This window comes from Acomys minous, assembly GCF_964271855.1.
Source record: "Acomys minous genome assembly, chromosome: 2".
NCBI lineage: Eukaryota > Metazoa > Chordata > Mammalia > Rodentia > Muridae > Acomys > Acomys minous.
Window position 1 is genome coordinate 73,245,558 of NC_140484.1, and position 26,510 is coordinate 73,272,067.

The following is a 26,510-nucleotide window of genomic DNA, read 5'->3' on the forward strand; positions in this document are numbered from 1 at the left end:
CTGCAGCCAAGGTGAAAGCTAGCCATGAAGAGCTAGCCCCATACCCCTGGGCCTGGCGCACCTGAGCCTAGTGGGACACACAGATCCCTGTCCCACCTACCAAATTACCAATAAGAATCTGTTTTCTGTCATGCATGGTGGTACACGCCTTTAGTCCAGTAGTCAAGAGGCAGAGGCAGGCAGATCTCTGTGAGTTTGAGGTCAGCCTGGTTTATATAGTTAGTTTTAGGACAACCAAGTCTACATAGAGAAACCCTGTCTCAAAAAACAAACAAACAAAACCAAAACAAATAAAAAACGCCTGCTTTCTAGCAAGTTCTCCAGACTCTGTCCCTGCAGATTAGCACCCTAGATGCAGGGGCTAAACGAGTGGGCCCGGAGTCTGAGTACACAGGCTAATCTGCTCACACTGCCATGAGGTAGAGCGTCATCACTCTCACTTCCTGAACCCTAGGAGCTGCAAGTTTTGCTGCTGGTGGCTCTCAGGGAGGCCTCCATTAAACTTATTTAGAACCCAGGAACCAGGCCACTGGCAAACTGCTGAGCGTGTGCACTGCCAGGTGAGCTGTGAGGAGGCAGAGCCCGCTACTTACCCCATCTGCTGTCCAGTAATTCCGAACCTTGATCTTGGCCAGACCGAAGTCACGAAGCTGTCGCATGTTGTGGATAATAAAATAGAGCTGAAGTGGCGGGTGGAAGGGGCAGGTCCACACAGGGAGCTCCTTCTTGCTCTGAAACGCCAAGAGATGGGAACTGTTTAGGGACATTTCTGTCTGTCTCCAGGGAAAAATTAAAACCTGCAGACATCAAAGGGCAGGGCAGGGCCCCCTTATCTCCACCATGAGTGCTGCCCTCTCCTTTCACCCCTTTCTGGTTGCATTTCATAGCGCCAACTAGCCTGTCCCTGCAAGAAGCTGCCAGCCAGATGGAACTCAAAATGCAGTGGGCTTTATTTTAATCAGCTTAATGGGCTTTGAGGAGGGCACGGGGTGTGGGGGAGGGATGCCAGGAGGGTGTAGAGAGGGCCTCTGCTGGCGTTGTTTGATTAACCTGGCAAGCAGAGCCTCTGATTTTTTATCAAACCCTGTGGAATTTTTCAAATTTGAGAAAAAGAAATGTCTGAGCCATGAGCTGGAGCAGGGCCATGGCGTGGAGCCGGCTGCTCCTTTCAGGGTTTCCAAGTGTAGGGGGCTTCTGTTGGCATTTTCTGCATGAGGCTGGAGACAGCCAGGGTGTCGCCAGGGCTGCCCCCTGAAGACACAGGGCACCAGAGCCAGGTGCATGCTGGCGTCTTTGTCCTCACTAGCACCATTTCCCATGGGATAGCTTTGGTGGCAGATGGCTAAAGCCAAATCGGGGGACTTTCTGCTGCAGTCACCTCATGATATTTCTACATTCTGTGGGAACAAAAGCTGCAGCTGGGCTATCAAGATGGCTCAGTGGACAGAGGCACTTGCTGCCAAGGCTAACAACCTGAGTCTGATTCCTGGACCCACAAGGTAGAAAGAGAGAACCGTCTCTTAAGAATTATTCCTCTCACCTATACATATAAACATGCACAGAAGACATATTTAAACCAGCGCTGCTCCAGAGCACACACCACTGGCAGCTGCCTGGGCACTGTCTGGATGTAGGCAGGACTCTGCTTCCACCATGTTCCTTGTACTTTTCGCCCTGGGAAAGTCAACGAGTTGTCACATGGTCCCTTATTCCCTTTCTTCTGTGACCCTGGCCTCTCCTCCAGGCAGCTTCAGTTCCCTGTAGTACCCGAGGTCAGTGTGGGCTGTCCGCCATGCTCTGGAAGGGTAACCCAAGTCTCACACATTTCTCAATCCCAGCATTAGGCACAGCTTCTTAGCCAGGGACTGACCTAGTGGCTAAATGACACAGGTTTCCCAGCATGTTCCCTAGGGCTGCAGCTTTACAGAAGGAACTATGTTGCCTCTCGTTAAAAGGCATCTATCTAATTCAGGAGATGTTGGAAAGGAGAAGGAAGAAGGAGGAGGAGGAGGAGGAGAAGAAGGAAGAGCAGGAGGAGGGACAAATTCACTGCCAGACCTGAGAAAATGGGGCAGATTACCCTTTGGGGCCTGGTTTTTTGATTCTCTTCCAACTCAGAATACTTGGGATTTAGGGCCCACACAGCCAGGCTTGGGGCTCAGTATTGCCTGAAGCTAGGTTACCACTCTCAGTACCTTAGTCCCTACTAATTAATCGCTACTCTTTCCCTCACCCTCACATCCCTCCAAGTCCTGCCTGGTCCCACAGCCATCTAGGCTTTGGAATACTGGGGGACATTTATTCTAAACAGGCATCACCTGGTATCTGAGACCATCTTAAGGACACTTGTCTTCAAGAATATGCCTCTCTGTGTGCAACAGGGTGAGGGCTGCTGATTCTGGGTTTGCAGCCTGCTCCAGCTGCAAGGAGAACACCTAGGGCTTGTCTCCCGATGGTGATGCTTTCGGTAGGGAAGAGACCTTGGCTAGGAACTCAGGTTCACGGGATGATAACTTACTATGGAAGGACCTTGGCCATGCTAGAACTCTGTTCCTCACAGCTGTGTGGGGTTAAGAGCCCTCATCTCAAAATCTAGCAGGTCAGCTCACCCCTCCCTCTGTGACAGTCTGACACTGGTAAAACGGGGACAGGAATCGATTTCCCGTCTTATTTCTGTCAGTGGAAGGAAAGGAAGGAGATCTAAGGAGGTACCGTGTCGTCATTCGGAACCAGAGTGCGTTAACCTGAGGATAACTCATGGACTCCTTAGTGGCCAGGCCCTCTGGCGTTTCCTGTTCAGACAGAATCTGTGTGAGGGCCTGGTGAGAAGCCAGGAACTGACCAGCGCATCCTGGACACACTCCAGTGCCAGGCCAGCAGGCAGAACATCTGTAGCACCTGCCTGGAATCACAGGCAGAAAGGAGGGGGCAGGGCAAGGATCATGGCGACCTCCTGCTGCTGCTCTGGTGAGAGGCCCTCTGGCACTCTGGGGCAAGTGGACTGCTGGGCCTCCTTGTGGATGGAAGACCAAGGTGCATCTTGGTCTCTGGTCTGCCTTAGGATGCCCACAGTCCAAGTGGTGGAGTGAGCATTTGGTCTTAGTGACTATCATAAGCATTTATGGAACCAGAGTACCGACATGTTCTGCTTCAACTTGTATTCTGGCAGCAGACCATGAGGCAAGAAGCCCTGGGCAAGTGGCTTGTTTAAAAGACAGTGCTAGAAGTCTAGGCGGAGAGGGAAGGCAGGTTGTTCATGAAGGGTATGTGATCAAGCTAGCTATTCCTGCAGGGTCCTGGAAGGTAAGACCACCATGGAAACAGACAGCTAGTGTGGACATAACTCAGAATGATTGTAACCATGGACCACTGAATTGGGGTATTTACCCCATGACACCCACACTAGCATAGGCTTCATGAAGGCTGCTTCTAGGAGTTTCAGTACCCCTCTGCAGCGTGGGACAGCTACATCTCTCTGTGATGACCAACTACAAAACCAAAGGTGTTTTTCTGCCCCAGCATTGATTAAACACAGATCTAAGCACCAGCAGAGAAATGCCAGCTGCCTCATAACTAATACTATGTTAATAAACTAGTAGTTTCCAAAGGAATAAGCTACCAATAACAAAGTACCCAACCATTTGGAAGGATGTCAAGGGCACTTAGCTTGGAACCAGCAAACCTCCAAATGTGCCAGACTGTATTGTGTTTATATGCCATTTGGATAGTTTTTCTGCTTTCTTTTCTCTTCTCTTTTTTCTTTTCCTTCCTTACATCCCTACCTTCCTTCCTTCCTTCCCTCCTCCTCCTCCTCCTCCTCCTCCTCCTCCTTCTTCTTCCTCCTCCTCCTCCTCCTCCTCCTCCTCCTCCTCTTCCTTCTTCTTTGGCACTGAGATCAAACCCAGAGCCTCACACATGCTAAACAAGCTATCTACCATTGAGTTGGACCACTACCCCTTTACAGCATTCTTGAAATGACAGAGAATTTAGAGATGAGAACAGACAAGTGGCTCCAGGTGGTAGGGCTGGGCCTGGGGGATGGAGTAGTGCTGTATCTTCATATGCTGGTAATCCCATAAAGCCATACATGACTCTGAATGGCACAGAAAACACACACACACACACACACACACACACACACACACACACACACACACACACACACACACGGCTTTTCTAGTAGTACAGTGATAGCCTCTGTTATCTTTGGGGAAAACTAGGCAACAGCACATGGCATCTCTGTGTGTTCTTTTTCCTTTAATTGAGATACAACTTATTTACCACAAAATTCATCATTTCTAAGTGTGTAATCCATGATTTCCCAGCATATTCACAGGCTACATAATTATCATCACCATCTTTGCCCAGCACATTTCACTTCCCACTACAGGTGCCCTGCACTCATTAGTCATCCACTCCCATGCCCTGCTCCTATTCCTGTGCCTGTGCATCTGTTTGGACTGTGTTTCCTATAAAGGGAATCATACACCATGTGGCTGTCCCATACCCATGCATGTTGTAGCCTGTACCAACACTTCATTCCTTTTCATGGCTGGGCAGCAGCCTATTGTATTAGTTTATTTCAATTATCTCTGTTCATCAGTCTGTATAGTTGGGTTAGTTGGTTATTTCAACCTACTTTTAAGAGTTTTCATTACCTTTTTTTTAATGAGTATATCTCTTGGTTATATACCCAGAAGTGAAACTTCTAGCCACAGGGTGGCTCTCCTTCTTACTTTCTGAAGAAAGTGGCTGCTCTATCCATTTTCAACAGCATTTGTAATTTCTTCTGTCCATCCTCATGGGTATGGCTGGGTCCCACGTGGCCTTCACTTGAAGTTTCACGAAGTATGTATTGAGTGCCCTCCTGAGTGTTCAATGGTGAGTAGTTTTCTGTTGTGATGTTTCTGTTGGTTTCCGCTATATGGACTTAGAAAATCCACTGGGACACACTCCCTCTTCCTTTACATTTTATAAGATAGATTGAAGGGACTGTCAAAGGCTCATTCTTTACATATCTGCCAAGATTCACCAGTGGCACTGTTTCACCCCAGGCTTCCTTTGAGGTTTTTGATAATTAGTTCACTTTCTTTCTCTTCTTGGGATTGGTCTTTTTAGACTTCTCATTTTGTCTTGGGTCAGTTTTGGTAATTTGCCTTTGCTGATTTATACAGTTCATACAGGTTACCTAATTTGGTGGCATACAGTCTTATAATCCTCATTTCTGTAAGGTCAGTAGTGATATCCCCTTCAATCCATTTATACGCATTGAAACCTTTGCTTCCTCTTTTGCTTTAGTCTAACTAAAGGTTTTTGATTTTGTTGATCTTTTCAAAGAATTAACTTTGGTTCCATTGATTTTTTTCCTCTATTGATAGTCTTTTTTTCTGCATCATTTTTTACAGCTTTCTGTAGGTCTATAATCATTTCCAAATAAAAAGTTTAAAGGTGTGCAGCATGTGATTTTATGTACTAGGGATATGGTGTGACCAAGGACAGACACGTGCTTATCAGTTAAATGGGGGAGGCAGATAGGCCCAGGTACAGGAGTGTTTGTTCTAGTGAGACAGAATCTGAGGAGAATAAAAATGACACACCAGTGACTAGGCATGAAAGGACAGAGTTCTCCATACTGTGGGCAGAGAAGCCTTGCTGAAATCCAAATGCAGAGGATCTGACTCAGTGTGCCCAGAGATGCGGGGATGATACAGGTGGGCTACTGGAGAAAGGAGTAGGGGCAGATAGGGCACTGTTAGACCCATCCCCCTCAGGCAGGTACCCAGGTATAAGAGGCAACTGTTATTTGTTGATATTTCTACGAGGGTACTTCCAAGAAGGACTAGGTGATGGGAAAGACCCTCCCCAAAGTGAGGCTCCAAATATAACAAAAATCTGAGGAAAAGGCCATCCTGCTTGCTTCCCTGTTAGCTCACTATTGCTCTTGCAGATGAGTGTGTATCCTAAAGCTGCTTCCACCCTTCGCTAAACACAGCTCTTGTAGCCTTCCAACGTAACTGGAGGGAGACCTCTAGCTCTCTAGGGAGCCTTCAGGCCTTCAGGACCCAACTGGGTCTACAGTGGCATACAGTTGCACAGACCAAACAGCTACTGGAGAGTCTTAGCTTCTCTAGTGTGGATGGCCACTAATAAATCCCTTTGTAATATACATTCTATGGGGTCTGTCCCTCTAGGAAGCTCCAACTTAAAGAGAATGAAGTGGGAGCAGAAAGAGAAGATATGAAAGGAATCCCATTTCACAGGCCTTGGGGCCTGGGAGGGACTGGCGAGATGGAGAAGGCCCAATGTCAGGCCCACTTGGGAAGCCGAGACACAGGATTCATGGGAGATCTTGAAAACAGCTAGGTAAGAGAGTGGCCTAGTCACACTGTAGTCTCGGGACAAAAAGGTATGCACTACCCAGTTGTTAACATTTTGATGAAACATAAATGGAAAATAAATTTATTTGAAATAACTACTGATTTGGGAAATCCCTAACTTCAGGCTGTAAGCACTGGGCAGGGGTTGCCTAGCAGGTGAGGACACCATTTGCTAAGCAAAGAAATCCTAGAGGGAACAAGATACAGGGTGTGGGAAGCTGGTAGGAAAGACCAGGCACCTATGGGGCTGGGCATATAAATGTGAAGGCATCACAACATCGTGGGCCAGGGATGGAGAGGGTGGGCACAGACCAGCTGGGGGCTCAGCTAGTGCGCAGCCATCTCAAGTTTATCCTGCTTCTTTCTGTGTATGTTCTGGGTGTGGGAGGGGATGCTTGCCTGCTCTGCTGGGCATCTTGATGGACCTGGCATCCGGAAGCCATGCCAGGTTGGTCCATCATTTTCCTCTCTGGGGACTGAATAGTGCCCGCAGAGTGACAGGAGAACAAGTTGACTAGCCAGCGCCTCACCCAGCCAAAGCAGCCCAATAAAGATTGTACAGACTAAGTGGGTGGTCCCCTCCTTCTCCATCCCCTTCCCTTTTGTGACGGTATCCCATGATCACTAACCAAAGTACAGAATCCGTCTTGAGGTTTGCTGCTGTGTGAGTTGCCTGTGAAACCCTGAAACAGGGTGGTGCACCTTCCCCAGAGGCCTCAAGTTCACACTCTTTCCAGCTGCATCCTCCTGCCCATCCTACCCTACAGATCAGAGCCCTGATGCTCAGAATGCTCCACAGGACCCCATGATGCTCATAAGGACTGTCCCCTTCAGCCAAGGACAGTATAGCAGATGGTCAAAGACTTCAAGGCAACACCCCCAGGTTCTTTCCTGATAATTTGGGGGATAGAACCCACTATCTTTTAGATTTTAAACACTTTCTTTCTTTAGTTCATTCTTTGTTTTCCCCTTTTCAATATAGGGTTTCTTTGTGTAGCCCTGGTTGTCCTGGAACTCACTCTATAGACCAGGCTGGCCTTGAACTCACAGAGATCTGCCTGTTCTGCCTCCCCAGTTCTGGGATTAAAGGCCATCACTGCCCATTGATTTTAAAAAATTTTGTTCCCCCCTTCCTCCCTTCAGTCTTCCCTTTTGCCCTACCTTTCCAGTAGACCTGGGAATAGGGGCCAGGGCTCTGGCCATACTATATAGGAAATATACTGCCACTAAGCTATACCTAAGCCTTGTTGTTATTGGGTTTTTGGAGGGGGTAGTAAGGTCATACTATGCACTGCAGATTAGCCTCAAACACTTGATCTTCCTGGCTGGGCCTCCTGCTACCGTGCTGCCTGACTATAACACATGTCTTTTAAGATATATGTTCAAGTGAGACAGGAGCGAGAACTGAGCAGTTAGGAGCACGCCTGCTCTTGCCAGAAGACCTGGGGTTGGTCCCTAGGTGGCTCACAACCACTTGTAACTCTAGAGCCAGGGGATCTGATGCAGGCACTGCACACACTTGGCATACATACAGACAAATACTCATAAAATAAAAATAATTCTTAAAGATATATGCTAAAGGGAGCCAAACTCAGTTTCCACTGCTGAAAATCTAAAGGTATTAACAGGTTATTTACCTCCCGTCTCCTATTTTGCAGGAGCAGAACGGCAGACCCTTAGAGATGGCAGTGAGTCATCTAAGAGCACATAGGCAAGAGTAGAGGCTAGGGGCTCCGAAGCTCCCCTCTCCTCCCAGCACTGCACTAGCTATGCAGTATCATGCTTCGCTGACAGACAAGAAACCAAGCTCAAAGCTAAGGGAGTCGTCTGTGGGCAGAGGCTGTGAGCTGGCTTTGGACATCAGTCAGTCTGCTTCTCCAGGATCTCACAGAAAACACTCTGAACAGTACTTGGCCCAGGGCAAGGCCCAAGCGTGTGGCAGCTATTTTCGTTTTCAGTACTTTAAAGGACACTATTAATTTTGGGTGGATGTCACAGTTAGGTTTCTGCTGCTGTAAGTCAACACTGGGCAGACTCATTGTGGGAGAGGAAAGGGTGCATCTAGCTTAAGCGTCCTGACTATAGTCCATCTTTGTGGAAAGCCAGGACAGGAACCCAATACAGGAACATCGAGGCAGACACTGAGTAGAAACCATGGGGGAGTGCGGCTTAAGGGTGTGTTTTCATGGCCTCCTCAGTCGGCTTTCTTATACTGCCTAAGACTACTTGCCCAGGTGAGGGTCCCGCCCTCCCACATCAACCTTTACTCAAGAAGATGTCTGTCACACAGATTTGCCTATAGGCCAATCTGATGGAGCTATTTTCTCAATAGAGGTTCCTCTTCCCAGATAACCCAAGCTTGTGTCAAGTTAAACAACAACAACAACAACAACAACAACAACAACAACAACAACAACAGCCAACCAGCACAGTGGAGTACATCATCGAGATATGTGACAGGGCTTTAAGAAATACAGAAGAGCACCTGTCACCTGTCCCAACCCACGCTCTGTTCTAGGTTCCACAGGCTCTTCCAAGGCAATCAAGAATGGTGCCAGGCACAGCACAGGAAGGCCACGTGGCTGGCTATTCTGCTTAGTGCAGCTAACTTGAAAGTGACAGAAAGAGGCAGGGCATGGTGGTGTGCACCTGTAACACAGAACAAGGAAAGCAGAGGCGGGAGAACTGTGAACTCACAGCTACTCTAGGCTTTGTAGTGAGTTCAAGGACAGCCCAGACAATGTAGTGATAGCCTGCCTCAAAAATCCATAAAAGGCAGCAAAAAGATAGAAACAAGGGAAATACCACTGCTTATAAAAATAACCTCTATTAACTACCTAAAAAGAAAATGTATTCAGTGTGTGTTGAGTATGGATCTGTGGCTTCAGAAGCCACACCCTGAAGAGGTGTGGGCACTGTGTGTGGGCACCGTGTGTGGGCCAGGCTGCAGCTCCTGACCTAGGCCCCACTGCCTTCCTCTGTGTGCCCCTTGCCATGTGCATGCCCATCTCCAACTTAGCTTCTTCATCTACAAAACAATGGCACTAGCCTCAGTGACGCCTACTGGCCTACCTTTAGTGGCCACAGCAGGACACAAAGCAGCCACTTGGGTTAGACCTCAGGAGGAGACACTAGGTGCATCAGAGGGCCCCATTCCCATAGGCTCCTCCCTTGGCTGCAGAGAAAGACTAGGGTTGATGGCAGCGTTCTTCTCCAAACTGCACTCTCATTGTGGGCAGAGAACACACACCAAACTGCCCAGTAGAACCAAGCCCAGGAACCCTTCACTTACCACTAAGTCCCTGCTGACAAGGCAGCCCAGCTCGCCCGGCAGCACTGCGTTCCGGATGTCCACGTCATGAGGTGAGACGTAAAGCTTTATGTTGTTCAGGTCAAAGAACTGGACTTCGGTGAGACCCACCCATGAAGCATTGCCCCAGTTGGACAGGATTTCCATGGTCACGTAGATGGCGTCTTCAATCTCATCTTTTCTCACTTTGCACTTCTCCTGGAGAGAAAAGACCACAGGGCAGAAAGCCCGAGCTTGGTGCTGCCATTCTTCCACCACCTGGGCCTTCATCCAGTGCTCGGCCTCACGTTGCCTCAGTGGCCACCTGTGTGCTACAGACACTTGTAGCACTTGCCCACTGTGGCTATTATGAGGCTTGTAAGGACTCTTATAGGTAAGGTGTCTAAAACACAGGGAGTGCGTTGGACAGATGGCTTAGTGAGTAAAGGGACTTGCTGCCAAGTTTGACTCCCAGAACCTACGGTGGAAAGGGAACTGATGCTGCAAGTTGTTCTTTAACCTACACACACACACACACACACACACACACACACACACTAAATTAAAAATGTAAAATAATATATAAAACAGGGACTGGAGTGCGTGTGGCTCAGTGGTAAAGCCTAGCATGCATAATGCCTCGGGTTCTAGCTCTAGTACAGAAAAATAAACATAGATATATATAGCAACTGTGCCCCTAGCACTTACTAAGTATCACACTCGGAGGCCTTCAGGTGAAAAAGAGAGCTTGTGAAAGACTGTGTGCACACACTCGCTCCACTGCAGTATTCATGGCCCAGGAGCAAGCTGTAACATGTGAAGCTGCCGGGTGACCTGGGCGGTGTTGGGTTCCCCCATACCCACTGTTGAAACCCTAATGCCCAGGTCCCAAGATGTGACTGTCTGCAGTCAGGGCCTTTAAGAGGTGATTAAATCAAATGAGGCCACTGGGGAGGGCCACCTTCTCATCTGCCTGGAGGCCTTATAAAAGGAGGAAATCTGGAGCCACAGGGTTTAACACCGGGGTCATACACAGAGAAAGAGACTGAGTGTGTAAGCCCAGTGGGGAAGTCGCCATTTGCAAGGCAAGGAGTAATGCCTGAGAAGAAATCAGCCAGGCAACACCTTGACCTTGGACTTGCCATCTTTGCAGCTATGAAAAAGATGAGTCTGCTGCTTAAGCTGCCAGCATATGCACCGAGTGTAGTATGACAGCATGTACCAAAGACTCCGGCCTTGGCCAGTCATGTGACATTCCCAGCCTGGAGGGGAAAGCAGGATGCAACCTTCTCTGTGAAGGTCCCAGTCTGGAGGTTAAGCAAGACCCCAACACATACAAAAAAGCCCCATGTGTGCTCAGGTCAAAATGGGCTCGATTCCTGGCTCTCCTTCACTGATTTTAAAGCCTCCTCCCTCCTGGTGAGGCTGTCTGGTCTGGGAGCGTGCGTGAATGCCATCAATAAACAGCAACTCTGTGCTATGGCTTGCTAGAGGCCCTCAGGGCCCAACTGCAGCACTGGTCACCACGGATCAGCCACTCATGAAATGGTGCATTTCCCTGCGTGCACGTGCCCTCTGTTAATTAGCATCGGTATCTGCAACGGTTCTGTGAGCAGGGAGCCGAGTAAATGAACAGCAACTGTTCCCCACTTATTTTTTTAATTAATGGCCAGTGAGCGTGTGAGCACTCCCAGCATGGGTTTGGACAAGCTGACTGCCACACAAAGAAAATGGGAATGGAGACGCGGGCGGGGTGTGAGGACAGGTCAGCTTGGAGCTCCTGGCAGGAACACAGCACCAGCTTGGATTAGCTGAACTGTGAGAACCCGTATCCCCCTCGTCCTTCTCTGGCCAGGCCCTTGGCTCCTCTGGGCCTGAGTCCCAGGCTTGCAGGACTGGCCTGCTTGACTCTGGTGTTGGCCGGCTCCTGAGTCTGAGTTTGGTGGAACATTCTGGGGCCAAGTGGATTTGTTTGCTCGTGTGAGAGACTGAGGAAGCTGGAAAGGAGGCACACGTCCTGCAAAGGGCTGGGGACCTCCTGCTCAGTGCAACCCGAAACACACAGTTCCTGAACAGGGACTGTGCAGAGGCCAGAGTATGAGCTGAGAAGTGTCACCGCTTGTCATGGATGACACGGGCCGAGGGAGGACTGGCTAGGAAGGCACTGGTCCCCGGTGCTCACTGTCCCCGTCACTGAAACCACGTGGTTTCCTCTAGCTTAGCAACCTACCACATATCCTTCCTTGGTCAAGAGGTCATGGTACAGCAGACTGGCCCTTCCTAAGCAATCAGTGTGTGCTGTCCCCTGGGCCACCATGAAGGAGGGGTTTGTTGATCAAGCCCAGGCTGGTGCAGGCATGCTCTTCTCACAGGCAGTGCGGGAAGCTTCTGCAGCTATTAAGAACCCCAAGAAAGAGCAGAGGTGGGGCTAGCACTGGGATGGAGCCCCGGGGTACAAGTGACTGCATGAAGGCTAAGTGGAAAGACTTAGTTGGCTGCAGGATGCAGTGCACACCAAGCCACCCTCAGTGTTGTCAGTGCTCAGTACCTGTAATTTGTATAAGTCACATTACCCTGGATTTTTCTATCCTTTGTAGAGAAACTTACTCCACATGGGCTCTTACTAATGTGGTTCCAATCACAACACATGGTGAGTTTTCTAAACTCAAGAGGCAGCTGTTCCATGCTGCTGGCGGGGTGGGGGTGGGGCTTTGATTTTTCTCAAAGATGAACCTTGAAACTAGAATTTATGGGTTCCTCCTATCCTGTGTCAGACACTGAGTGGCACTTCCCCAGCATCCTGTGCTGCTTGTGGAACTTAGATGACTGGCTCCAAGTGACACCCTGCTATTGTGCTCAGAGCCACTGAAGTCACACTGCACTGGAAGGTTCCTACCAGTATCTATCTGCAGCTAACTTTATATAATTAAAATTTTACATTTACTTATTTGCTCTGTGTGTGTGTGTGTGTGTGTGTGTGTGTGTGTGTGTGTGTGTGTGTGTGTGTGTTCTGGCATCAAGCCTAGTCTCCAGGCCACAAGCACCTCCACCTTGAGCCATCTTTCCTGCCCTCCTTTGTATGCTTTGTATTTTCTCTCCTCCTTCTGTTTGCTTGTTATGGAGTCCAGGTTGGCCTCTAACTCAAAATACTCCTGCCTCAGCCTACCAATTACAGACATTTGTCACCATACCCACCATGCTTAACTTTCTGTTCTTGACTATGGGTAACACTGGATATTGTCCTGTGGGCTTATGGTTTATTTATATTTTCTTTTGGCACAAACTTCTTCTGGCCTACACCTGTCTTCTTGTGCCTTTATTGCTCCATCATGTACATGACTCGGAAGAGAGATGTTGAGAAGGCTATGCTACCATCTGGGTCATCCCCACCAACCAGAATTGATGGCTTGCTCCAAGGCCCCTTCCCTCAGCTTCCAGGGTGACACGGGTACAATGGGCTGTCCCATGAGGATAGGCTCTCACCTCTGGGTCTGCTCTTGGCTTCTCTGTTGGTACAGCCACACGGCTGAGATGGGTGGTGTCATTTTCCGTGGTCTGCGAGACTCCCAGAAGCTTATGCTCTTGTCTGAAATGGGATTTTGTTTCAGCAAAAAGACAATGACTAAGAATACACACAAGAGGACAGTACCACGAAAGGGACCACAGGCCTTTAGTGGTCACTTGAGAAGCTTGTCTGCACCCTGCACAGAGCTCAAGGCCATACATGGACATCCTCTCTGTGTGTCAGCCCCTGGACAGTTAGTAATGAAATCAGAGCCCAGAAAAGAAGTCAGCTGACTGAGGCCTTCTTCATAGACAGGGCTAGGAGCCAGGCTTACCTAGCCCACAGCCTGTTTTGTATGGCCTGGCAGCTATGAGCAGCTTTTATGTGTTAAAACTGTTATACTGTTAAAACTAACAACAAATAACAAAACCCCCAACTGCCAAGGCTGCAGAATTTCCCAGCAGGCCCTTCACAGAAACTGCCAACCTCAAGCTTAGAGACGCACCCGTTCCCTTTGCTATAGATGGTATGCACCCCACATGTGCAGAACCCCAAAGCACAGAGGACTCCAGTGATGAAGCCTTTGGCTAGTTCTGCCTGCTGCAGAGCTGTCAGATGCATCCAGCCCTGCGGCTGGAAACCGAGAGAGCTCTGATTTATGGCTGCGGTGAAGTGGAGCAGTTTCCATCTGGGGTCTGTAAACATGCAGGAATGGATAGCTTTGCCTTCAGCCATCCAGTCTTTCAACACACTGTGAGCAGGAGCTCTCCGGGGGATGGAGGAGGCTTGGAGGGTACATGACTTGGCTAGCACACCCCACCCTGTGCAACAGAGTTGTTGTGAGAGCCTTGTCTCCTTCCTGGCCTGCTGCTGCCTCCGGTCATGGCACTTAATGACCAACATTCAGAAGTCCCCTCCTACTCCTCAGCCAGGCATTTTATACAGCCTGCACCATGCATACTCCTGCATAGTAGCCATGGAGTATGCCTATGTTCTAAGACATGTGTGACACTGCATGGTACAGCTGCACTTCAGGTTCCCCGAAGATCAGAAGTGAGTCTATTTTGCTATTAACACTTCATAGTCCCAGGGCCTATGTGATATGTTAAGGGACAGAATGCTGCACTGAACATACTTTGACCAAAAAAAAAAAAGTCTCAGAGGCTGATACTTAGAGCCACCCTGTGACAAGTCAGTTTGGGGACAGGCTCTTCCAAACTATGTGGGGTGCTCCAGTGAGCACCTGAGGCAGATTAAGCCACTTGCTGGAAAGAGAGCATATCAGTGCTATTATGCTCTGGGGCTGGGGAGAGTGAGGGGAGGGTAGGACTCTTTAAGCTGCTAGTCAAAATTCTCTAGAATAACATGGTGGGCGGTTGGCCGCCATTATGACTGGACAGGATTGAGAACAGCTGAGAAAATGAGTTAGCCATACCTCAGGGCTTCTGACTGAGGCATTTCTAGACAGGATTAGTTCACAAGGGCTCTGACTCAATAAATGGCTTCACCCGCTGAGGAATTTCTGATATGATGACATTATTGAAAGATGGTGAAAAGTGGGAGGCAGGGTCACCAGGGGTCCTCGTGATTGTCATCTTGCGGAGCTCCTTCACGTAATTGTACCTGCTTCTTGGTTGTTATGACAGGAACTTCCCATTACAATGGACTGACGCTTCTGAAACTGGGTGCCCACTAAACTCTTTATAGTCAAAGCTAAGCAAAGTGACCAAAGCAATAAGAGGAGCCGTTGCCAGAGAGGCCCGCGTGGCTGCACTGCTGTGGGTCTTCTGGGTTGGGCCCTGCGGCTGTCGTGGAGAATACCTGCTTTCCAAAGTTCCTGCTCTGTCCGTGGCGTGGCTCACGGCTTTGGCTCCCCCTGCTGCCTTGCACGGCTCAGGATTGGTGGTCACTGGAGTGTCAGCAAGCAGCTAAGGGCAGAAAAGCCAATTAGACAGATATCCAAGGAAGCCTGCAGCCTGACACCTAACAAGGCATTGGTCAAAGGCATGGGCTTTCCAGGTACCTGCACCACCAGGCAGACAGGGGAGCACAAAGGTGACAGTGGTAGCCTGGGGAGGGTCCGTTTATAATCCCTTATATATTCTCAGATCACTCTGACCAGGGAGGTTCAGGGAAATCATCCTTCTATGAGTTACTGAACACTTCTGTCACCTAACCACTCACCATGTCAATCCACCTGGGTTCAGTTTCTTCCTAAGAGACCAGACCCCAAACAGACTCATGACTGATTCTCCACGTTTCTTCTTTTCTCCTCTATCATCTGAGCTGGAATGGAATCTGATACCTATTTGCAGGTGGCTGCTGTAGTTGGAAACTTGTGGGGGAGCAGGGGTCAGCATACTCGGGAACCCTGGATCACAGGGCAGTCAGAAACACTAACCGGCAACTACCCAGGATGACTGCAATCTAGCAGGACAAAGGCAATTAGGAAAGAAACTCATCTTGGGACTCTGTGCTGCTCCCCCTTTGCATGTCATCCACCCCATCACACTGGGCTGCTTTCTGGTCCTTAGTGCAGCTAGCTCCTGGCCACCTCCAATGCTCCCAGTTCACCTACCAGGCAGTGACCTGAGACCACCTGTCAGAGCAAGCATGGCCCCTCCCAAGCACCCTGTCCTCATATGTCTCTTGGCTCCACTGACTGTACCTATAAGCTCTTCACAGCCCTGGGTCATCTCTGTATTGAGAACACTGGGAGCACCTGAGTGCCCTAAAGACATTTCCTTGGTGTTTAATCAATTCACATCCATACGAGATATACCTGATTAGCTGGGACAGACAGATAGAACTTATTTATTCTCAAAACTAAGATCTACTTATCTTAGCGTTGTCTCATTGGAAAATATAAATGGAGGGAGGAAGCAAGTCAGCAGGCCTGGCTGGACTCCAGTTTCAATTTGCAAGTTTGGCCAAGCCACTCAAGCTCCGACTTGCACAGCTATGAAGTGGGTGGAAGGCCAGTGTGCAGGCTGCAGAGAAGAGCTCCTGGGGCTGTGGGAGGGGACTGGCTGGAAGCCATCAGGGCAGTGTGCTTATGGGTGTGGGTATGTGGCTGTATGTATGTCCGGCTTGGCTGGGCGCAGCCTCACACTGACCTCGGGGTTGTTCTCCTTGGCCTGCAGCAGACCGGGCCGTGATTTTGCTGGTGGTTCCTCAGTGTCCTACGGAGACAGCATCAGATGACATTAGAGGGGGAAGCCATTGCTGTGCACTCTTCCCACATGAGGAGGGCAGAGAAGCAGCGCCCCCTTCCATGTGCTCCAGACAGCCTGGGCAAAAGGCAACCTCTGGGAAGATAACACTCCAGGCTCTGCTCAGCAGCCAGAGAGCACAGAGCAGCATGGACAAGAATGTGGGCTGACAGCCAGGCTGGCCCTGCATGTGACCCCAGCTGGCTACATCTATAATCCAGGCAGAGGACCCTGCCTATTGTGGGGTTCACCAAGAGCCTCGAGTGGGACAGATTAAAGGTCTCAGCAGCAGAGCCAGAGGCTGTGCAATGTGCTAAGTATGTACGGCCTCAGCTTCCCAAGGCCCCTGCTCTACCCCACCACCACCTTCCAGTTTGTTACTGGAGGTCTGGGGAGTCATCCTGCAGGAGTGAGGGAAGTAGGCCAGGGGAACAGGAGGGACCCTGTGGCCCACACTCAGGGACCAGCATGAGGAGAGCCATCTCCTATACTGGCCTGGAATTTGGTAGTATAGGCCTGAGTTGGTAGTGAGCGTTCTGGAATTTTGGGTTCTTCTTAAAACAGAAAGATTATACTATGTTTTGCTTTAATCCCAGGTGTGCGCTATGTGCCACTTTGCGGCAGCTGACTATGATTTGCCTCATGCTCTAGCAGGGGTGGGTGTGGGCTGGCCAGCTGCTGAGATTTTCTGTGACTGTGTGACATTTGGAATTCTGGGAATTTTTATATAAATGCTAGAGCCTTGAGAGGTGGGATGGGTTGTTGATTATTATTGCTTGCTGTTTGTTAAGTTGTTGTGCTCAAAGAACAAACAACAACAAGAAGAAATTAGATATCCTGACAGCTAAGCTTGAACTTGCCCCAAAGAATTCAACAACCCTATTATCAGCAACGATAATGTTGCCCCCTTTCCAAGCCCTGACTCTATTCAGAGATCTCTTTCCCTTCCTCTCTATCCCTTTTTCTCTCTTATCTAGTGACAGGGGGTTGAAAAGGAGGAGGAAAAGGAGTGGAGAAGGGTGGAAGAAAGAAGAACCCACAAGGCAGCTAACACTGGCTACATTAGCCATCCCAGCTTTGCAGGGAGATGACCAATGAGTCACAAGGTAGTGCTTAGTTGCCAGAAATAACCCAGAAGTTGCAAGATGGCAGCTGAAGTGAGGCTCTGGACAGAAGGAGAACAGCTGTCCACAAACAGGTGAAATGTAGCGTCTGTGGGCAGAGACGGCTGCTGCTCAAACCCTGCCTGTCCTTGCATGTCCTCAGCTCCTCCTTAGCCCTGCTCCCGACAGGTGCTCCCACCTGCTGTGGACTGGTGGGCAGCTCAGGCTCTTGGCTGAGGACCACCTGTTGCACAGCTGCATTCTCCACCTGGATGGCCTTCAGCACCGCTGAGGCGTCTTCTTCTCGGTCCTCGGCTGCATATGCTTTGCGGACTGCTGACAAGGGTCTGTCTCTCCGGCTGCCAGGCCCTGCGGAAAGAAAACAGAGATGTTCTTTAGCTTCTGTTCTCAGAAAACAGCTCAAAATTCATTAGATCCTATTGAGGGACACTGTAAAAAAAACTGACTAGCCCCTTTAAATATGTCATGGTCTTGAGGGATGAAGGAAGCTTGGAGAACTGTTCCAAATTAAAAGTACCCAGGCAGGCACAGTAAGTAGCTGCAACGGATATCTCAGGACTGGAGCCAGTAAAATACACACACACACACACACACACACACACACACACACACACACACACACACATCTGAACACCTGAGTTCAGATCCCAGCCATGTAAAAAAAGATGGGCATGGTTATATAAAGCCACATCCCAATTCTAGGAGTAGAGACAGAAGGATTCTATAGACTTGCTGGACTATCAGTCTAGCTGAAATGCTGAGTTCCAGGTTCAGTGAGAGACCCTGCTTCAAAAAGTAAGGTGGAGTTGCCACTAAAGAAGACACTCAGTCACTCAGTGTCAACCTCTGGCTGCCACGTGCATAGCCACGTGTCAGTTATTGTAGCAAGGAAAGAAATCTGAACATAGCCTGTGGCTTAGATAACAGTATTATGCTAACCCTAAATACTCCACAATTCATGGGTGGACTGTGTCTGGTATTATACAGCTGACATGCTTGTTCCTGGAAAACCCATGCTGCAGTGTTAAGTGCGAGGAGAAGGGGACAGGAAGCAGCCCTTCATGGATACCAGGGCAGCTGTGTACATGTGACATGGTGCAAGCTGAAGAAAAGCACTCTTCTCCTTGCCTGCCCTTTGCAAACACTGGCAGATGCTGATTAGCTTCCTGCCTTGGCCCTCAACTCTCCTGCCATGCTCTTGTCAGAACACTGTATCTGAACCAGAGTGAGGGAGGCACTGGATGCTCATGGCTGGGAAAATCATATTGGTAAAATGTCTACACTGACGAAAGCAATCTTCAGATTCAATATCATTCCTATCACAAAAACAAACAAACAGCAATAACAAAAACAACTAAACAAAACATAATTCATGCTCAGTCAGTTAAGTGCAATGAGCAGGGTGGTACCAGATTGTAAGCCCAGCATTGAGGAGGGCGAGACTTATGGGATGCCTGGGGCTTTCTGGCCACCGAGTTGCAGTCGGTGAGAAACCTTGACTGAAAATAGGGCATGAGGAATAATATGACAACCACAATAATATGCTCTCCACAAGCATGCACAGACATGTGCAACATGCACACACACAAAATCACGTACCCACATACATGTACACATACATGAAAAATAAATAAAATGCTGATTAAGAACTGTACTTGGGACTAGAGAGATGGCTCAGTGGTTAAGAGTGATTGCTTCTCCTCCAGAGGACCTGGGTTCAGTTCCTAGCACCCATAGTAGGCCCCTCACAACCACCTAAAGAGATCTGATACCCTCTTCTGGCCTCCATGGTCACATGAATACATGCACAGACAGACAGACATAGACACAGACACATAGAAATAAAACAAATCTCTTTTTTTTTAAAAAATGAGACATAAACTAGGTGTGGTGGTACACATCTCAGAAGGCTGAGGTAGGGGGTTGTTTGAGCCTAGAGGCCAAACTGTTCAGGTGCCTGGTCTCAAACAAAAAAAAAAACAAAACCCACCACTACAACAAAAACCTGTGGCAGAAGACCTAAACAGACACTTCTCAGAATAGACAGGGCTGGAGAAATGGCTTAGTGGTGTAAAGCACGCACCGCTCATCCAGAGGACCTGAGTTTAATACCCAGCAACTATATCAGTGGCCACAACCACCTGTAATGTTAGCTCCAGGCCAGAGCCTCTGTGTGCACCTGAACTCATGTATATATACTTCTACAGAATTAAAAGTAATAAAAGACAAACCATTAAAAAAACAATTAAAAACTACTTCAAAAAACAATAATCAAATGGCTAACAAGTATATGACAAATGCTCAGCCATGTGAAACACCAAGCAAATGCAAATCAAAAGCACTGTGTGCTGTGGACCTCAGTTAGAATGGCTATGTGTGTGTGTGTGTGTGTGTGTGTGTGTGTGTGTGTGTGTGTGTGTGTGTACACTAATTACCTGAATATCCATGTTTATTGTAGTATAATTGGAAAAGGTTAAGTCAACCAAGGTGCTTCTGGCAGACAAATCTTTTTTATGTGGCACATGCGCACAGTGAAGTGTTATTCTGCAGTAAAGAGACGGAGCTCTGGTCATTTACAGTACATGGATGGAACTGGAACATGCTATGTTAAGTGACATAAGCCAAGCACAGCGTCAAGAAATAGCACATGCTCTTGCTCCATGGCAGAGAGTAAACTATATAGCAGCACAGAACTGAGTAGAAAGGTCACTGGAGGGACAAGAGAGAACACAGAGAAGATACAAAGAGGCTGGGCAGTAAAGTGAGGTACAGTAAGTTGTGAGGACTGCCTCTAATGCTTCCTAGCACGGGGATGGGGGGCCTTCAGTCCACAGCAGTTCACCTGACATCCCCACAGAGCTTGAGGAGCACTTAAAGGTTCCCACCACAGAAATGGTGATGACTGAGGAGATGGAAATGCTCACTACCCCAAGCTGGCCCTCATGCATTATACCCTAGGCCAGCCATACAGTGTACACTTACTGCATGGTGAGCACGGCACACCGGCCTGCCCTTGACTGTGGGTGGGGCTGCACTGATAAGCACCAGAGGAGTGAAGCGTGCTTCTGATGTCTGGGAGCATTTCCAGAGGTCAGACATTAGCATGCTCTAACAAATGTTATTTCACATTTTTCTTTATTTTCTTACTTACATATTGGTTGAATGATTGATGTGTGTGGGTGTGCATACGTGCATATGTGTGTGGGTGCACTGTAGAGAGCAGAGGACAATTTGGTCTTCCCTCCCACCATACGGGTCCTGGGGATTGAATTCAGGTTTCAAGCTTGGAAGCAGGCTCCATTACCTCCTGAGCCATCCTGCCAGCCCTAGATGGGAAAACCTGAGTGGACTTCTGGGAAGCACCACTGCGGAAGGGAGTGATGTAGGTCACTGGGGAGAGCCTTTGAAAGACACACCTCAGCTCTGACCCCTGCTTTGGTTTGTTTGTTGAGACAAGGTCTCACTATACAACTCAAGTGGTCCCAGAACTTGTCACATCTCCCAGATGGTTACACATAGATGCCACTGTGCCTGGCTCGTCATCACCATGAGATCAGCAGCCCCGCTCCACTCCCCCCTCTGCCATGATGCCTCCCTTAAAAGGAGGCCATGCAATGAAGCCAAGTGACCAGGAGCAGATACCTTCGAAGCTGTGGACCAAAAAAAAAAAAAGGCCTCTTTGCTTCTCCACTGTTGTTTCAGCTACCTGTCATGGAGTGGGAAGCACTAGCTTGACAGAGCTGATGGTTCTTCTGGCTAAGCCAAGGTAGAGAATACTGCTCTCAGCCAGCCAGGGGCAGGGTGCCTGCAGTGCCTGGGAGCTGAGGCCGGGCTCTGCCAAGGTCATGTGCCCGGGGCAGGTGTGCTTCCCGATGCCAGCCAGCATTTCCCACACAGGACTGTGCTTCTTGTGGGATGCCTTTTTTCTTCTTCTTCATTTTATAAAAAAGGAAGAAAGAAAGAAAAATCTGTAGTATGGCATTTCTATGGACTCCGTAATGTTATAGGAATCCAGGTGGGTAGAGGGTGGTGACAAGCACACTTGGTGCAAAAGGCTGTGCATCTAAAATAGCCACCAGGCAGGAAACAAGGAGGGAGTAAGCTGGAGGCAGTGGGTTGGGCTTCTCTGGGCTGGAGATCCTGACCCATAAACTGGCTCTGATTCTAGGGCGAAGCACTCCTGTCTGAGGCAAGAATGGGGTCACAGCCTGTGGAGAGGTGCAGAGTGGCAGGCTTCCAACCCACACCACACCGAGCTTCCCCAGTCCAGAGAGACACTGCTCTGGGTGCAAGGCAATGGCAGCAGGTGCGGCAGCTCTCCCCAGCCTTCACCGATCTTACAGTCCTAGGGCTGGGACAGACGTGGAGTATGCACAGAGGAAAGGGCTAGACGTGATGGAAGTGGACATAACCATCACTCAAGATGCATGGTCAGGGAAGAGACCATCTAAGGGGAGACTGGAGGCAACAAAGCCATGAATACCAACACAAGGAGGCTACTGGCGGCCCAGGAGCGGCAGGAGCTAAGGTTCTCAGGAAGGCAGAGCCTAGCGTGCTGAAGGATGACGGGTGGGAGAGCAGTGCTGGACTGGAGCAGCAAGGTTAAGAATGCCTGGTAGAAGGCCAGGGAGCTTGTAGCTGGGTTTTTGAGAAACCCAAGGCCAGTGTGCTCCAAGGGCCTCAGCTGCTCTTTGAGGCCATCCTCACCTTGTTTACTGCTGCACCTCTGCATCTGGAATTATAGCTTCTGGGTAAGGGAAATCAGTCCCAAGCCCTGTAAATTCCAGTGTTTGTGAGAGCCATCTCTAACTAGTAGCGTGCAGCTGACGAGCCCACGCCTGCTGCAAACCCTCCGGATGGTCTTGTACATTAGCAGCGAGGACCATGTGCAGAGCCCAGCAAATATCAGTTAACGTCCAGTTAGCAGAAGACTGGGCAGGACAAGCAGACTCTGGAACTCTCACAGTCCTTAACCACATTCCCCTTCTCACACACTCAAAAATCGGTGCCAAAAGAGCTGCCTGGTGACCGTGGTTTTTGACTGCCAGTCTGTAGACATCGGGCTCTCAGGGGTCTGGAACTGCACTGGAACAGTGGCCTAGAGACAGCTGGGAAGTCTACAGCACAGCCTCCAGGACAAGAGGCACAAACTGACGACCTAGCACAGTGCTTGACTCGTCTGGGAAAGGGACCAGTTTTGTCTGCGTGACAGCTTTGGCACATCCTTCCACAGGACTGTAATGGCGGCTGTTTGTGCCTTTCTAGGCAGGCAATGCTAAGAAGGTGGGTTTCCATTGTCACCATTCTCCAGGAGGAGGCTGGCTCTGCAGCTCTACCAGCAGCGCTGTGTTGCAGCTGCCTTTCCAGAAGACGGAGTCCCCCAAGACACACTGCTGATGGCCACCACCTTTGTGTGTGCTTCCTCCCACTGCAACCACCTTTTAACTCTTTTTGATGCCCTCATCTCTCACTTGCACCAGCACCGGCCTGAGTGCCACGTGGTGGTGAATTTATTCTCATCTTGGATCCAGGGAATAGTGGATTTATTCTCTCTGTAAATCTGAGCCACTAGCAAAAGCCAAATTGCACATTTTAATTTATCCCAAACTGCTCTTTTTGGATGGATATCCATCCCTCTTCCAGGAATTCCACTCCCTTTGCTTGCTTACTGCTTGGCTTCTCTTACCTAAAAACAAAAGGTGTGTCATTCTGGAGACTGGCCATGAATTCAACACATCACAAAGAACCTGCAACAAGGTGACCTGGATCTCTGCCAGCTGTGCCTCAACAGGCTTTAATTCAGAACCAACACAAAACTGCCTCTGACTACATGCCAGGGGCTTTCAGGGTCACCCAGGAACCCACTGCAGTGGCAAGGATGAAATGTGAGACCAGCAAGCATCCACTGTTGTGGTCACAAGCCAGCAGCTCACAGCGAAGCCTGTGGGGTTAGATGCTACACTGCTCATCTCTCTCACTGCCCTGACCAAATGGATACCTTAAGGGAATAAGAGAAGGACTCCCACGCTCCAGACCACTGCCCTTGGCCCTGCTGACTCTAGGTGCACAGGAGGCAGAGCATGGCAGCAGGACAGGGAGGAGGAGGCTGTCTACTGCATGGTGGGTAAGGAGTAGTGAGGAGGAAAGGCCACAGCAGGTTCCTGTCTAGGCTTGTCTCCAGAGAGCTACTGCCTTCAGCTGGGCCCTGCCTTCCAGTTTCCAGAACAATCATTCTACAAATGTGACCAAGGAGCATTTCCTACTCAGACCATTACAGATGATGAGCTTTAAGAAGACAGAGTGAACCCTAGAAAACAGGGCCACCTGAAGCCTCTGGAAAGGGCCTGTTACAGGGCAGCCTTGAAATGGTAGCTCAACAATGTGCGCCTGTGGTGGGAGGTGGCACCCCCAGTGGGCAGGGCAGAAGTACCCAGCTTACAGTAAGTCCTCACTGTTGTCACATGTCTGCTAGCCTGGAGACTGCACTATGCCAGACAACAAGAGGTCCAGGATAACAACTGTGGAAGATGTTCACATTCATCTCCAAACTCTAAGTGGGATATGGGAAGAGATGTGTTAAAGCAGCGTCGGCAGCCAAGTCTCTCTGCCCTGAGCCCCGCCCACCCTGGCTGCACAGTAAGAGGCTCCCATCACTGGGCTACTTTCTCTCATGTTTGAGGAAACTGAAACAAGCCACAGACTTCCCCACCTTGAATACAGGCCACGCTGCAATGGGATATCACAGCACTTCCCAGAAGATGCAGTGCTAGCACTCAGGAGACTAAAGCAGAGGGATCATGAATAACAGGACTACAATTTGAAGCCATTTCACCATAGATAGATTATTAGGTAGAGATAATCAATGGCTGGCAGGCCTGGCTTCCTGAGGTGTATTCTTTCTAGTTTGGTGGGGGGTGTCTCTCTGTGGCAGGTGCTATCTACAGGCCTGTATGATAAGTACTTTTCTCTTTGCTTTGACAAATGCATGTTAAAAAGCAACTCAAGGAAGGGTTTATCTTGGCTCACGGTTTGAGGGTAACAGTCTATTACAGTAGAGAAGGGTGGCAGCAGAAGCTGAGACAGTGGTCAGTACTGTACCTAAGTCAACATCACAGAGAGGAGAGCTGGTGCTCATCTCCCCTTCTCCTTTCCACTCAGGCTGGGACCCCAACCCATGGAGCAGGGCTGCTGCACATTCAGGGTGGCTCTTCCCACCTCACCTAACTTTCTGCAAACACTTTCATATATGCCCGAGGACTCTGTGTCCCAGGTGATTCTCAATCCTGTTGAGTTGATAAGGAAGCTGGCCCACCTCACTTGAACACTGTCTTCTCCTGAGTCCTAAGGAAGGCAACCATGGATCTAGACTGAAATGACATCTCTTTTCTCGTGGGTGTGTCACATCTTTCTGGTCCACAGCTAGATTCTTTTATTATGGCACATGAGCCTGCAAGCACACAGCTTTGCTGAGAGTTTGCCGTGGCCAGACAGATGGCTAAGAATGGCCTCACCCCCATGGCTAGCCAGCTATTCTGTCCCAAAGAACTTAACTTGGCAGGGAAAGCTCAACTCTGCTTGTGATAGCTGTTCGTGGTTGTCAACTTGACTATATTAACTAAAACCTAAGTGGCTGGGTACATCTGGGAAGGATTCTTCTTAATTAAGTCATTTGAAGTGGGAAGACCCACCTTCAGTCAGGATCTTTTGAGGTGGGGAGATCCACCTTTAATTTAGGCCACATCTTCTGGTGGCAGCCTCTGTAAAGGACATGGAAGAAGAAAGCTTTTGCTCTTTACCTGTTCACCCTCTTGCTGGAAAGTTCATCCTTTGTTGGACTAGCTGGACCATACCCTGATAGCCACTCTGATAAACCCCTCCTCTCTAGAGAGTCAGTCTATCCAGTTCTGTTCCCCTCAAGAGCCCTGAGTAAAGCACTACTCTAAGAACTGAACGCCAAGAGCAGTTGGTGATCTGAGTGTATCAGATAGGTCCAGTGACATGCATTTGCTTGCGTAAGTGTATGATGATTAATCTTATTTGTCAAATTGATTAGCTTTTAAGAACTGCCTGGGAGATAAGTGGAACACACCTCTATGTGTCTGTGAGGTGTTTGCCGACAAGTCTAAAACTTTAGAGCTGACACAATGAACAGATGGCACTACTGGGAGCTGGTGACGGGTGAGGGTAGGGCCAGTTGAATGAGGTGGATCTCTAGAGACATGTGCCTCGGGCCCAGCCCTTGCACTGGCCTCTTCCTATAGTCCCCTTTGCTCTGCTTCTTGACCACCATGAAGAAGTTGTTCCCTGGCACACTCCAGCCACCGTGAGGTTCTGCCTTACAATAGACCAGGAAACACAATCCAAGTGACGAGGGAAGAAACCTGTGAAACTGTCAGCCAAATTAAATCCTGCTACCTGAACCTGCCTCTGTTAGCCACTCAGTCACAGAGATGAGAAAAGAAAAGCATACTGTGTCTTCTCTGCTTCAGCCACAGCTCATCAGCACTGCGGCCTGTGTGGCTGACTCCGATGTGGAAGGAACATGAAGTTGTTTCTCTTGTCCTGACACAGGAACCTTTGCACCCATGCTGTCATTCAGGGGAGTGCCCCTTCTGCACTCCTCACTCTGGATGGATCTGGTACATTCTTCCTGCCCACAGAGGCAGTGGGCTGGCCCAGGAATCAGGGCTCTTGACTTCACACAGTGACTGTCAGGAAAGGAATATTCTTTTCTCACCTCAGGTTTGCAAAGCAGAAAAAAAGGGAGCCTGTAGCCCCTGGGCCATCTCTAGCCACTAGTGAAATGCCTGTTTGTGTGTGAGAAGTGCTTCCCATAGTGAGTTTCCTCACCACCAATACAGAGGCATCTGGGAACTCCTAGAAACAAATACTTAGGCATTTATATCCACTGAGTCTGATAGGACAGGACAGGAGCTCGACCATTCTGTGGCAAGTTCAAGTTTGAGAACCACTTGCTCTGAAGAAAATACAACCAAATTCAGA

At 49.2% G+C, this 26,510-nt stretch overlaps 1 protein-coding gene across 6 annotated transcripts in view; it reads right to left on the bottom strand.

Annotated features, from left to right (window-relative positions):
• KATNIP (katanin interacting protein) overlaps window positions 1-26,510 on the bottom strand; it is a 169,963-nt gene that overhangs the window by 40,867 nt on the left and 102,586 nt on the right. For all 6 annotated transcript variants that reach the window (XR_014774823.1, XM_084758619.1, XM_084758617.1 and 3 more), the window contains 6 exons: window positions 17,686-17,855; window positions 16,288-16,353; window positions 14,993-15,099; window positions 13,150-13,252; window positions 9,670-9,885; window positions 594-731 (listed from right to left, as the gene is read on the bottom strand). Coding sequence is in view for 5 of the 6 variants with exons in the window: in XM_084758619.1 (XP_084614745.1) it covers window positions 594-731; window positions 9,670-9,885; window positions 13,150-13,252; window positions 14,993-15,099; window positions 16,288-16,353; window positions 17,686-17,855 (800 nt within the window). In the remaining variant the exon portion in view is untranslated. The remainder of the gene's footprint in view (window positions 1-593; window positions 732-9,669; window positions 9,886-13,149; window positions 13,253-14,992; window positions 15,100-16,287; window positions 16,354-17,685; window positions 17,856-26,510) is intronic.